Source organism: Scyliorhinus torazame, chromosome 9, assembly GCF_047496885.1.
Source record: "Scyliorhinus torazame isolate Kashiwa2021f chromosome 9, sScyTor2.1, whole genome shotgun sequence".
Classification (NCBI taxonomy): domain Eukaryota; kingdom Metazoa; phylum Chordata; class Chondrichthyes; order Carcharhiniformes; family Scyliorhinidae; genus Scyliorhinus; species Scyliorhinus torazame.
Window position 1 is genome coordinate 74,974,914 of NC_092715.1, and position 14,816 is coordinate 74,989,729.

Consider the following 14,816-nt stretch of genomic DNA (forward strand, 5'->3'; position numbering starts at 1 on the left):
AAAGCACTGCACAGGGCAAACTCCATCTCCAGTTGCGCAAGGCAATTAAAGGTGTTGCACAGAGCGCATCTGACCAGAACCCAAATAAACAGGTTCTTATGGGGAGGGGGGGGGGGGGGGGGGGCTAATGTGAATGGTGCCAGGGAGGCCTGGCCAATCACACCCACAGGTTTTGGTCCTGCCAAAGACTTTTCGGGTTCTGGACACCCTTCTTTGAGGCAATGTCCAAGGTTGTGGGGGTGAGGGTGGAGCCATGCCCAAAAGTGGTGGTCTTCGGGGTCTCAGACCAGCCAGAACTCTTCATGGAGAGGAGGGCCAATGCCTCCCTAGTTGCTTGCCGAAGAATCGCAGCACCACCCAAGGCTGCAGACTGGCTGTCTGTGCTGTCGGAATTCTTCCAACTGGAGAAAATAAAATTCACCATCTTTGAGGGGGGTGCAGAAACCAGCGAGGCAGAAGGTAGGCAGCAGAGCCACGGAGGAGATGCCTGAAAACAGGGCCAGAGGGTGCCAGATCACAACACAGCTGTATATATATGTGTCACACTCTGTATAGGGGGGGAGGGGGGGGAGGGTAATCAAACCCACCCACTCCCCATGGAAATTTGTTAAAATACAACTTTGACTTGCAATGATTATCATGTCACATAAAACATGAAAATCAATAAAAACATTTTTTTAAAACATCCTCCTTCGGGGAGTTTTGAGAGGGTGGAAGTGGTTTAAACTAATTTGGCAGGGGGGCGTATGGAGCAAAGGTAGAGTAGGGGGTGATGCACAGCCAAATATAAAGAAAAACCATGTCAGTCTGGAAGGCAAAGTGATTATACACAAATTAAGTTAGTGCGGCAAGGCCAGATTTATATTAATGCAACGAGTCTTGGGAGTAAGGCAGATAAGCTGAGGGTGTTGATTAACACATGGGAATATGATGTTACCGTTACTACAGAGACATGGTTGAGGGAGGGGCAGGACAGGCAGCTCAATATTCCAAGGCACAGAATCTTCAGGTAAGATGGGAGGATTGTAAAAGGGGTGGTGTTGCAATATTGGTCAAGGAGTCAATTACTGCAGGAAGGAGGGATGTTATCTTAAAAGGTTCCTTAAATGAGGCCACATGGATAGAACTTAGAAACAAAAAAGGGGGCAATCACATTGCTGGGAGTGTACTATAGGCCCCCAAAACCGTCAGGGAGAAATAGAAGGGCCGATATGTAGGCAAATCTCAGAGAAATGTAAAAATAATAGGGTAATAATAGTAGGGGATTTCGACTTCCTCAATGTTAACTGGGGTAGTCAAAGTGTGAAAGGTTTGGAGGGTGCAGGGTGCGTGTGTAATTCTTAAAATGCATACAGGAGTGTTTTTTATACCAGTACGTAAAATATCCTACAAGAGAGGAGGCAGTGCTGGACCTGGTATTAGGGAATCAAGCTGGTCAAGAGGTAGAAGTTTCAGGTTTCAGTGGGGGAGCATTTAGTGACTCTGACCATAACTCAGTAGGATTTAAGGTAATTATGGAAGGTTCTGAATTTGGGGGGGGGGGGGGGGGGGGGGTGCACAATTTTAATAGAATCGGGCAGGATCTGGCCAAAATCGACTGGGAGCAGCTGCCTGTAGGAAAACATACATCAGAGCAGTGGGATTCATTCAAAAGGAAATGGAATACAGGGCCAACATGTTCCCATAAAGGTGAAAGGTGGGAGCAACAAGTCCAGAGAACCCTGGATGTTGAGGGATATCCAGGGTTAGAGAAGGTAAAAAGGGAGGCTTATGGCAGATAACGAGGGGTCAAAACAGTGAAGGTGGGAGCAACAAGTCCAGAGAACCCTGGATGTTGAGGGATATCCAGGGTTAGAGAAGGTAAAAAGGGAGGCTTATGGCAGATAACGAGGGGTCAAAACAGTGAAGGTGGGAGCAACAAGTCCAGAGAACCCTGGATGTTGAGGGATATCCAGGGTTAGAGAAGGTAAAAAGGGAGGCTTATGGCAGATAACGAGGGGTCAAAACAGCGAAAGCCCAGTGGAGGATGAAAGTGCAGTGAATACTTAAAAAACAAATTAGGAAAGCAAAGAAGAAAACACTGGCGGGTAAAATAAAGGAAAATCCAAAAGGTGTTTTGTAAGTATATTAAGGGCAAGAGGCTGACCAAGGAAAAAGCGGGGTCCATTAGGGACCAATGAGGCAATCCACGTGTGGAGCCGGAAGACATAGGTCAGGTTTTAAATCAGTACTTTGCATCTGTGTTCACTATGGAGAAGGTCGATGCAGGTGTAGAAATTAGGGAGGGGGCAATGATGTACTTGAACAAATTAACATTGACAAGGAGGAGGTGTTAGCAAGCTTAAAAGTGGATACATCTCCAGGCCCAGGTGAGATGTATTCCAGGCTGCTGTGGGAGGCAAGGGAGGTGATTGCAGAGGCTCTGACAATTTTCAAATCTTCTCTGGCCACAGGAGAGGTGCCAGAGGACTGGAGTACAGCTAATTTGGTACCATTATTCAAGAAGGGTGGGAGGGATAAACAAGGAAATTACAGGTCTAACTTCAGTGGTAGGGAAGCTATTGGAAAAAAGTCTGAGGGACAGAACTAATCTGCACTTGGGTAGACCAGGATTAATCAAGGATAGTCAGCATGGCTTTGTCAAAGGGAGATCATGTCTTACAAATTTGATTGAATTTTTCAAGGTCACTAGGTGTGTAGATGGGGGTAGTGTAGTCGATGTAGTCCTCATGGACTTCATGAAGGCTTTTGACAAAGTTTACATCAAAGACTGGTCATGGGATCCAGGGGAATTTGGCAAATTGGATCCAAAATTGGCTTTGTGACAGGAACTGGAGGGTGATGGAGCATTTCAGGTATTTAGAGAGACTAGATAGGCTCTGGTTGCTTTCTTTGGAGCAGAGAAAGCCGAGGATGGACCTGATCGAGGTATGTAAAGCAAAAACCTTTTCACCCAGAGGGTGGTTAGAATCTGGAATTCACTGCCTGAAAGGGTGGTAGAGGTAGGAACTCTCATAACATTTAAAGAATATTTAGATGAGCACTTGAAATGCCATAGCATACAAGACCAAATGCTGGGAAATGGGATTAGAATAGATGGGTGCTTGATGGTCAGCACGGACGTGATGGGCAGAAGGGCCTCTTTCCGTGCTGAAAAAACTCTTATGACATCTAATCATTGAAAAAAAAATCAACAGCATGTGATCAGTAGATGTTTGGACATTAAGGGAATCAAAGGACATGGGGATAGGACAGGAAGGTGGAGTTGATTTAAAAAGTCATCCATGATCATATTGCACCGTAAAGCAGGTCGTATGGGCTATTTGGCCTACTGTTCTCCAATATCTGCGTCTCACTGGAAATGACAAAGGCACACCCAGCCCTTTTGAACCTGCAAAGTCCTCCTTATTAATGTCTGGAAGCCTATGCCACAATGGGGACAGGTGACCCACAGACTATTCAATGACAGCCTGACATTGTAATACTCATCGAATCAAACCTATTGGCATTGTCACCGATGCAATATCTCCATCCCTAGACAGACAGAGCCACTAGCACAATGGTATGCAATCTGTAGTTGTCTGGTAGTCCTCAACATTGACTCTGGACCCCATGAACTCTCATGGTATAGGTCAAACATAGGCAAAGAAACGTCCTGCTGGTTACCACCGATCACCGCTCCCTTCAGCGAATGAATCAGTATTTCTCCATGTTGAGCACCAATTGGAAGAACCACCAAGGCTGGCAAAGGCACAGAATATAGCCTGGGTAGGGGACTTCATCATCACCAAGAGTGGCTTGGTAGCACCACTACTGACCAAGCCCTCAAATACCGAGTTACTAGTCTGAGTTGGTGAGGGCATCAAGAAGGAGAAACCTACTTGCCCTTGTCCTCACCAAACTACTTGTGACAGATGTAACTAGCCATGGCAGTATTGCTAGGAATAATCTATCCTTGTGGAGATGAAGGAATTTAGGAATGTGTCCTAAATTGGACAGATTTAAAACAGATCTCGAAACTCATGAGGTGCTTTCCGCCATCAGCAGCAGCAGAATTGTATACAACCACAACTTGTAACCTCATGGTCTGCAATATCCCCCACTCTGCCATTACCACCAAACCAGGGGATCAACCGTAATTCAATGAAGAATGCAGGAGAGCATGCCAGGAGAAACACTAAGCATACCGAAAAATGAGCTGTCAACTTGGTGAAAGTACAACGCAGGACTACTTGCATACCAAACAGGGGAATCAGCGTGTGATAGACAAAGACAAGCATTCCCACAATCAATGGATCAGATCTAAACTTTGCAGTCTTGCCACATCCAGTCATTAATATTAGTGAACAATCAAACAACTAGCAGGAGGAGGACGTTCCACAAATGTACCCATCCTCAAATGAAAGGGGAGCAGAGCCCAACAGTGCAAAAGACAAGGCTGAATCATCAACCAGAAGTGCCAGGTGGATGATCCATCTCGGCCTCCTCCGGAGGTCCCCAGCATCACAGGTATCAGTCTTCAGCTAATTCAATTCACCCTGTATGATATCACAACACAGCTGAAAGCACTGGATACTACAATGGCTCTAGGTCCTCACAACATTGCAGCTGAAGACTTGTGCTCCAGAACTCCTTAGCCATACTGTTCCAGTACAGCTACAACACTGGCATCTATCTGGCAATGTGGAAATTTACCCAGGTATGTCCTGTCTACAAAAAGCTGGACAAATTCAGCCCGGCCAAGTACTGTCCCATCAATCTAATCTCGAGCATCAGCAAAGTGATGGAAGTTGTGGACAGTGCTATCAAGTGACACTTACTCAGGAATAACCTGCTTACTAAAGCTCAGTTCAGGTTCAGTCAGGCACTTGGATTGGATTGGATTTGTTTATTGTCACGTGTACCGAGGTACAGTGAAAAGTATTTTTCTGCGAGCAGCTCAACAGATCATTAAGTGCATGAGAAGAAAAGGGAATAAAAGAAAATACATAATAGGGCAACACAACATATACAATGTAACTACATAAGCACTGGCATCGGATGAAGCATACAGGGTGTAGTGTTAATGAGGTCAGTCCATAAGAGGGTCATTTAGGAGTCTGGTGACAGTGGGGAAGAAGCTGTTTTTGAGTCTGTTCGTGTGTGTTCTCAGACTTCTGTATCTCCTGCCCGATGGAAGAAGTTAGAAGAGTGAGTAAGCCGGCTGGGAGGGATCTTTGATTATGCTGCTCGCTTTCCCCAGGCAGCGGGAGGTGTAGATGGAGTCAATGGATGGGAGGCAGGTTTGTATGATGGACTGGGCGGTATTCACGACTCTCTGAAGTTTCTTGCGGTCCTGGGCCGAGCAGTTGCCATACCAGGTTGTGATGCAGCCCGATAGGATGCTTTCTATGGTGCATCTGTAAAAGTTGGTAAGAGTCAATGTGGACATGCTGAATTTCCTTAGTTTCCTGAGGAAGTATAGGCGCTGTTGTGCTTTCTTGGTGGTAGCGTCGACGTGGGTGGACCAGAACAGATTTTTGGAGATGTGCACCCCTAGGAATTTGAAACTGCTAACCATCTCCACCTCGGCCCCATTGATGCTGACAGGGGTGTGTACAGCACTTTGCTTCCTGAAGTCAATTACCAGCTCTTTAGTTTTGCTGGCATTGAGGGAGAGATTGTTGTCGCTACACCACTCCACTAGGTTCTCTATCTCCCTCCTGTATTAGGACTCGTCGTTATTCGAGATCCGGCCCACTATGGTCGTATCATCAGCAAACTTGTAGATGGAGTAGGAACCAAGTTTTGCCACGCAGTCGTGTGTGTACAGGGAGTAGAGTAGGGGGCTAAGTACGCAGCCTTGCGGGGCGCCGGTGTTGAGGACTATTGTGGAGGAGGTGTTGTTGTTCATTCTTACTGATTGTGGTCTGTTGGTCAGAAAATCGAGGATCCAGTTGCAGACCTCCTCACCTCATTCCAACCTTGGTTCAAACAAGGACAAAAGAGCTGAACTAAGAGATATGGGGAGAGATTTACTACCCTCAACATCAATGCAGCATTTGACCATGTATGGCATCAAGGAGCCCTAGCAAAACTGGAGTCAATGGGAATCAGGAGGGAAAACTCTCCACTGGTTGGATTCATACCTAGCACAAAGGATGATGATGTGGAGGTGCTGCGCTCCGAAAGCTAGTGACTCCAAATAAACCTGTTGGACTTTAACCTGGTGTTGTAAGGCTTCTTACAAAGGATGATGATTGTGATTTTTTTTTTTTTTTTTGAGGTCAATCATCTCAATTCCAGGACATCGCTGCAGGAGTTCCTCAGGGTAATGTCCTAGGCCCAACCATCTTCAGTTGCTTCATTAATGATCTTCCTCCATTACAAGGTCATAAGTGGGGATATTTCCCTACTCTGGGTCACTGTCCGTGTGGAGTTTGCACATTCTCCCCGTGTTTGCATGGGTCTCACCCCCACAACCCAAAGATGTGCAGGGCAGGTAGATTGGCCATGCTAAATTGCCCCCTAATTGGAGAAAATTAATTGGGTGCACTAAATTTTATAAATAAATTAATTGGAAAAAAAAGTGGGGATATTTATTAATGATTGCACAACATTCAGTATCATTTATAACTCCTCAAATCCTGAAGCAATCCATGGCAGCATTTACCAAGACCTGAACAGTGTTCAGGCTTTGACATTTTCTCCAGAAATGTGCCTGGCAATGACAATCTTCAACAATAGAATCCAACCATTTCTCCTTGACATTCAATGTCAATATCATTGCTGAACTCTCTATTATCAACATCCTGGGGATTACCATTGACCAAAAACAAACTGGACCTGCCATGTAAATTCTGCAGCGAGAGCAGATCAGAGGCTGGGAATTCCGAGGAGAATGACTCACCTACAGACACCCTGAAGTCTGTTTACCATCACCAAAGCATAAGTCAGAAGTGTGAGTGGTAGGTTCACCCATGCTGCTGTTAGGAAGGGAAGTCTAGGACTTTGACCTCGCGACCGTGAGGGAATGGCAATGTAGTTCCCAGTCAAGATGATGTGTGTTTGGAGGGGAATTCACGCTTGTCTAGATGAGTGCAGCTCCAATAATGCTCAAGAAGCTTGACATCATCCAGGATAAAGCAGCCCCCGCTTGATTGGCACCCCATCCACCGCCTTCAACATTAATGTTCTTTACCTCCGTGCACAGCAGCAACAGTATGTACCACCTGCCAGATGCACCACAGCAACTCACCAAGGTTCCTTCAACAGCACCTTCCAAACCCATGGCCTCTACAACCTAGACAGGCAAGGGCTGCAGATGCATGGAAAATTGCACCATCTGCCAATTCCCCTCAAAGCCACACACCATCCTGACTTGGAACTACATTGCTATTCCCTCACTGTCGCTCAGTCCAAATCCTAGACCTCCCTTCCGAACAGCACGTGGACGGCAGTGGTTCAAGGCTCACCATCCCTAGTCAAGGGTAATTAAGGATGGGCAATAAATGCTGGTCTAGCTAGCAAAACCCACAACCCATGAATGAATATGTTACATAATTAAGTGGTGATTAACCAATAATTTCTTGTTGATTGCATGGGTAGAAAGTGGTTTGAAGGGGTTAATTTAACATGCAGTGCAAAGCACCTAAAACAATATTGGCTCAGATCTTCCCATCAGAGTTGATGCTGCACGCTCTGATCTTTTTGCAATTTTTCAGCAGACATTTGATCCCAGCTGAAGCGCTGCAGAATCAGAGGAATGCATATTCACAGAGAAGACAGTCAGGCACAGGAAAAGATGGATGAAGACACAACACATCCCCTTTTTACAATAGTATCTGCCATAATCAAGCAAGGTTTTTTAAAGGTCCAAGTGAGTGAGTTAGTGAATGGCTAAGTGGCTGGGTGAGTAGTCAGGTCAGGTGGTAGTCATGTCAGGTCCAATGGGTAGTCAGGTTGGATGGGGGATGGCGGGGGTTAATCAGGTGGTCGGAGTGGTAGTTGGGTGGTCGTGGGGAAGAAATGGGGGAGTGGGGGTCAGTCCTGGTGTCCAGTCGAGTTATTGAGTTACACTGGCTCATCATCCGAATTGGACCAGATATTTCCCAGCATAATATCCTGGGTAAGTATCCAGCTAAGTGCTGTTTTTCTGATCAAAGTCTCGGACACCGAGTTCAGATTCGGAGAGGTTTGTAGAGGTTCCCAGGAAGTTGAAATCAGTCCATCAGAAGTTTAAACTTCCAGGGAAATTTCCACTCACGTCTGTGCATCAGGAGTTCAGAGAGGTCCTGACAGGCATCTCTCAACTTGCATCCAATCACCAACGATCCAGATCCTGGAAACTTTAGGCTTATATGTTTCCCCATTTACACCTCCACTAGGTACATTTTTATTATTTGTCCCATTACCACCCTCTTTTGTCTTGTACCATTCGCTCTTTGGTCATTTAATCTCTCCTGACATACACCCTTTTACATGTCTTCCATTTTGTTCTTTTTCTTCCCTCCCTCATTTCCTGTCTCTGCACCTAAAGCCCATAACATCGCTAATTTTTACAGTTCCAATGAACGATCAATAATCTGAAATAATGCCCCGGATCTTCTGGTCTTAGGTCATCAGAGGCCAGATGCATGAACAAAGATGCATGACAAGATCCTGCAAAAGTCCCAACGTGCTGACCTCTGTGGATGCCCATTACTCCAGGGGACTCTCCACAAATATCTCTGACTCTGACCTAGAGTCGGGGGCTTTAGACATTTCTGTGAGACTTACCTGAAGATACTCAGAAAAATCTGAGCCCAACCCCTCAGTAACTACAGAACTGACACCACAATCACACACTGAACCGACTCTCCCTCGAGCAGACTAGCCCTCCCCACCCTCCCTACTTATCTGAAGAGCACGGAAGGGGGAGAAAGTTAAAAATAGAATTCTGACTTACTTCAGTTGGGGAACGTCTGTTAAAGGGCTGGCTCTTGCCTGCCTCTTCACATGATTTCCTTTTTGCAGGAGGAGAGCTGCTTGTTTTTGTTTCTTCAGCATCTTCCCCAGATGAGATTGTCCTTTTTCCAGCAAACCGTGGGACATTCATACGGGGCTTCAGAAGTTTTGTCCTTTGAGGTTTTGTTTCACTTTCATTCTCAGAGGATTTCTTAGATATAAAGGATAGAAATCCTCGCGGTTTACGCCCTGGCCTGCTGAAAATCAGGAGGTTCATTATCACAGATGAATGGCTAAATTTCTTTCATTGCATTGTGGGAGGACAGAAGATAAAAATTGTGCATTCAGATGCTAATTAAAGATCTATGCTAATTAAAGATCTATGCTAATTAAAAATATTGCTATAAAATAAAATGCCTAGATTTAAATAAAATTTTGCACTTAACCTTTTTTAAATGAAACATTTCAGCAGTTGAAAGTGGAGTCAAACTTATAACGTTACTGACAATTCAATTTTAATACAGTTAAAAAATTGCTGATGTAATTCAGTAATTTACATAACGTGGAATAGATTTATGTCTCCAAATAAAAGATGGTATTAAAGGATTGCATGATCAATGGGGTTCCTTAAAAATTATTCAGAAAAAGACCTTTATTAATATAAACAAATCAAGTCTGTGGATCAAGGTCTACCACGGACTAGAGTTCAAGGCCTTTAAACATTAAACTGAAATAATTTTTTCATTTCCCATTACTCATCTTCATGCCAATTACAATATCCCTAGACCATGACTTTCCTTTGTGCCATTCATAATCTTTCACAAAAATGTGAAGCACAAAAGCAATTTAGCCTGTAGATCAAACTTTTTCGACCAATGTGCCGAGTAGTTTAGGCCAATATACAATAAAGACAAACACAGTTTGTAATATTTAGTCTAAATGGTGAATCCGAGATCATTGTTTGACTAAAAAGAAATTGGCTTTAGAACAGGAAAGTGTATCCATAAAATAGGAATTTTTAAAGCTGAAACAGGTTACAAATGGAGAATCAGAAGGGTAATCGAGTGGGGTATCTCAGAATCAGTTCCAATTTTAAATAATCTCCAGTAGGGCTCTTGTGGGGTTGTCCACATTAAGCCAAATTATATACTGTTGATAATAGTCCAGGCCTTATACTATACAAGACAAAACTTTTCACGCTGCTGCCATGTTTCAAGTTGTGGTCTTTTAAATCCATAAAGCCCTAATTATTGTAGACATACACACCCTAAGTTCAATTACAGGCAAATTCCTCTTAGTTAAATCCTGTAATCAATCAGAAAACAACTGCTTCTTTGAATTGGTCATAGATTCATAGAATTTTTAAATTTTCTTTTATAAATTTAGAGTACCCAATTATTTTTTCCAATTAAGGGACAATTTAGTGTGGCCAATCCACCTAACTTGCACATCTTTCGGTTGTGGGGGTGAATCCCACGCAGACACGGGGAGAATGTGCAAACTCCACACGGACAATGACCCAGGTCCGGGATTCGAATCCGGGTCCTCAGCGCCATAGGCAGCAATGCTAACCACTGTGCCACCGTGCTGCCCAGTAGATTCATACAATTTACAGTACAGAAGGAGGCCTATCGAGTCTGCACCGGCCCTTGGAAAGAGCACCCTACTTGAGCCCACGCCTCCACCCTATTCCCGTAGCCCCTAACCTAACCTTTTGGACACCAAGAGGCAATTTAGCATGGCCAATCCACCTAACTTGTACATATTTGGACTGTGGGAGGAAACCAGGATGCCCGGAGGAAACCCATGCAGACACGGAGAGAAAGTGCAAACTCCATACAGACAGTCACCCGAGGCCGGAATTGAGCCTGGGTCCCTGGAGCTGTGAGGCAGCAGTGCTAACCACTGTGCCGTCGTGCCACCCGTCACTGAACATAGAACATGTATCTATCCAAGGTTGTATTTAATTTTGTGGCTTTCCATCAAAAGGAAACAGTTCTAGCTGGAGCAACAATGTAACAGTCTGAACACTGATTGTTTGGTTGCAATAAAAATGTCAATGGAGTCATGTAATTTCTTTAGCAGAGGGTTTGACTACAAACCAAAAGCATTGTTGTTGTACAGCAATTGGTTAAACCAGTGAGTTCAGGTTTGATCCTGAATTATAGGAAATAAAATACTGCCCTTGAAAAGGCACATGCAAAAGCAATAACGATGATTCCAGATAAACTTATGCTTGCTAAGAAAATCGACGTCTTCTTAGTCTTATAAATAAGGACATTTAGGCAATTTGTTCAGTATGGAAGGAGACACAAGTTAAAAATTTGTATGTTAGACAGAACTTTCTTGTTCCTTTTTAGTAAAAAAAAAATGAAAACACCTACACAAATAAACAGCCAACACAAACTCTTAAAAGGTTAAAGAAATAGTCCACGGTTCAGATAATCAAAATGTAGCTATGCTGGTCTTCAACAACAACTTCGCAAAAATTTAAGGAGTCTTACGATCATTATCCCGGAACACATACAAAGAATTATCATTAAGCTTTTGGGAATTTTTATTAAGCAATAATAGCAATAATTATTATTATTATTAGCTGATCATACTAACGGAGAAACCTGCTGGGTGAAAAGTATGAGGAGCGGAATTAAAACAATATATTATGGAAGAACCCAATTAACAGACAGTCTTTATTAATACAAATTTAAATACTTAACATTTAGCAGTGGGTTCATTCACCTCAACGATGTCACAGTGGTTAGCACTGCTGCCCCACAGGGCCAGGGACCCGGGTTCAATTCAAACCTTGGGTTCTGTCTGTATGGAGTTTGCACGTTCTCCCAGTGTCTGCGTGGGTTTCTTCCACGTGCTCCGGTTCCTCCCATAGTTCAAAGACATGCGGGTTAGGTAAATTGGTCATGATAAATTGCCCGTGTCCAAAGGGGAGTTGATTTAGCTCAGTTGGCTGGACAGCTGGTTCGTGATGCAGAGTGAGGCCACCAGAGAGAGTTCAATTCCCATACCGGCTGAGGTTATTCATGAGACCCTGCCTTCTCAACCTTGCTCCTCATCTAAGGTGGTCCTCAAGTTAAATCACCACCAGTCAGCTCGCCCCCTCAAAGAGTCATCTGAGACTATGGCGACAATATGTAAGTGTTCAACGGTTAGGTGGGGTTATAGGGGGATAGGGTGGGGAAGTGGGCCGAGGGGGGGTGCTATCTCAGATGGTCGGTGAAGACTCAATGGGCCTCGGATTCCATGATTGGCAGTACTTTGGATTTTTTTGTGTTCAAGATATGGGATGGCAATGCTGGGAATGAGACATGCTTTTCTACTCTGTCATGCAGAATCAAACACTTAGCAAATATGGACCTCATGGTTTAAACAAAAGAGAGGGATAACGTCAATTTTAGGAAATAAAGCGTGAAAAAAATCAATGTCTTTGATAACTTTAATGAAAAAAATCAGTAATACTGCTTTTAAACTAACTTCTACTTTTTTTCTGAACAGCTGTGAAAATGGAAAAATAGGTGGGAGACTTCTTGGCGGCGGAGGCAGGGGTCACCAAGCTAGGAAGCACAGTGGGGGGTGTGTATATGCTTAGTTTATTAGATGGGTTGGGATTTAGAGTAGTGTTGTGGGAGGACGGGGTTCTGCTGACGTGGGAGGGACTTCGATGGAAGGTCACGGAGGAGGTTGGGGGTGGGGGCTGCCACTGGGCGGACCGGAGGAGGTGCGGTGTGTTTGCGCACCTGAGGAGACTGAAGGTGGACGTGGTGATGCTGCAGGAGACACATCTTAAAGTAGTGGATCAGGTCAGGTTGAGGAAAGGTTGGGTTAGTCAGGTTTTCCACTCGGGGCTGGATTCAAAGACAAGAGGGGCTGCGATTCTGATTAACAAGCGGGTGGCATTTGAGGTGGGGAGGATAGTCTTGGATGTGGGAGGTCGATATAACATGGTTAGTGGCAAGCTGCAGGGTATGAAGGTAGTGCAGGTCAACGTATACGTGCCAAATTGAGACGATGGGGATTTTATAAAGAGGGTGCTGGGGAAGATTCCACTCCTGGATTCGCACAGGCTGATTATGGGTGGGGATTTCAACGCGGTTATTGATCCAGGCCTAGACCGGTCATGCTCGAGAACGGGCAAGGTACCAGCAATGGCAAAGGTGCTGAAAGGATTCATGGAGCAGATGGAGGGGGTGGATCCATGGAGATTTAGGCAACCGAGGGCCAAGGAATTTTCTTTTTTCTCCCACGTACACAAGGTGTACTCCTGGATAGATTTCTTTGTTATGCGTAGGGCCTTGTTGGCGGGGGTGGTGGACACGGGGTATTCGGCAATTACGATCTCGGACCATGCTCCGCACTGGGTGGACCTGCAGGTCAGTATGGACAGCAAGCAGCGCCCGCAATGGAGGTTGGATGTAGGGCTATTGGCAGACGAAGCGGTGTGCGAGAGGCTGAGGAAATGCATGCTGAACTACCTGCAGGTAAACGATACGGGGGAGGTCTCAAGCAGCGGTGGTCTGGGAAGCGCTGAAGGCAGTGGCGAGAGGAGAGCTGATCTCTATCCGGGCTCACAGGGACAGGACGGATAGGGCAGAAACGGACCAACTGGTAAAAGAGATTCTACAAGTTGATAAGAGGTATGCGGAGGCTCCAGAGGTAGGGCTTTTAAGGGAACGCTGGAGGCTGCATGCGCAATTTGGTTTGTTAACCACCGGGAGGGCAGTGGAACAGCTCAGAAAGGTCAAGGGGGCGATTTATGAGCACGGGAAGAAGGCCAGCAGGATGCTTGCACAGCAGCTCAGAAAGAGGGAGGCAGCTGGGGAAATAGGGAAAGCTGTTAACGGGGATGGGAACTTAGTTGGGGACTCGGCAGGGCGAGCAAGACCTTTCGGGACTTTTATAGCAGATTGTACAGGTCGGAACTCCCTGCAGGGCCGGAGGGGATGAGGCACTTTTTGGATGGGCTGACTTTCCCGAAGGTGGATGGGGCCCCGATTGGGCTGGAGGAGATAGTGGCGGGTTTGAAGGCCATGCAGTCGGGTAAGGTCCCGGGACCGGATGGGTACCCAGTCGAGTTCCATAAAAAGTTCTCCGGAATACTGGGGCCGGTGCTGATGAAGGTCTTTAACGAGGCCAAGGAAAGAGGGGTTCTGCCCCAGGCAATATCACAGGCCATGATCTCGCTCATTCTAAAAAGGGACAAGGCCCCGGAGCTGTGTGGTTCTTATAGGCCGATTTTCTTGCTGAATGTAGATGCCAAACTTCTGGCCAAAATTCTGTCCTCTAGGATTGAGGACTGTGTACCGGACGTTATAGGAGAAGACCAGACAGGGTTCGTTAAGGGTAGACAGCTGGTGGCCAATGTGAGAAGGCTGCTAAACGTGATCATGATGCCCCCGGAATGTAGGGAAGTTGAAGTGGTGGTTGCGATGGACGCGGAAAAAGCCTTCGACCGGGTCGAGTGGGATTACTTATGGGAGGTGCTGGAGCAGTCGGGTTTGGAAGGGGCTTTTGTTGACTGGGTTAGGTTGCTGTACCGGGCTCCGGTTGCTAATGTACGGACAAACTGGACGACTTCAGACTATTTCAGGCTACACCGGGGGACAGGACAGGGATGTCCCCTCTGCCCACTGCTGTTTGCGCTGGCGATAGAGCCGCTGGCAATTGCTCTGAGGGCCTCAAAGGGCTGGAAGGGGTTGGTCCGGGTAAGGGTGGAGCACAGAGTCTCGCTGTATGCGGATGACTTACTGTTGTATGTCTCAGACCCAATGGAGGGGATGGAGGAAATTATGGTAATCTTAGGGGAATTCAGCCGGTTTTCGGGGTATAAGCTTAATATGGGGAAGAGCGAATTGTTTGTGGTTCAGGCGAGAGGTCAG

The 14,816-nt window shown here is 45.7% G+C and overlaps 1 protein-coding gene across 5 annotated transcripts in view; it reads right to left on the minus strand.

Moving 5' to 3' along the window:
- LOC140429315 (uncharacterized) overlaps window positions 1-14,816 on the minus strand; it is a 198,901-nt gene that overhangs the window by 4,262 nt on the left and 179,823 nt on the right. For 3 of the 5 annotated variants that reach the window (XM_072516150.1, XM_072516148.1, XM_072516151.1), the window contains one exon: window positions 8,927-9,182. In XM_072516150.1, the coding sequence (XP_072372251.1) occupies window positions 8,927-9,182 (256 nt within the window). The remainder of the gene's footprint in view (window positions 1-8,926; window positions 9,183-14,816) is intronic. The other 2 variants (XM_072516152.1, XM_072516149.1) reach the window with 1 other exon arrangement.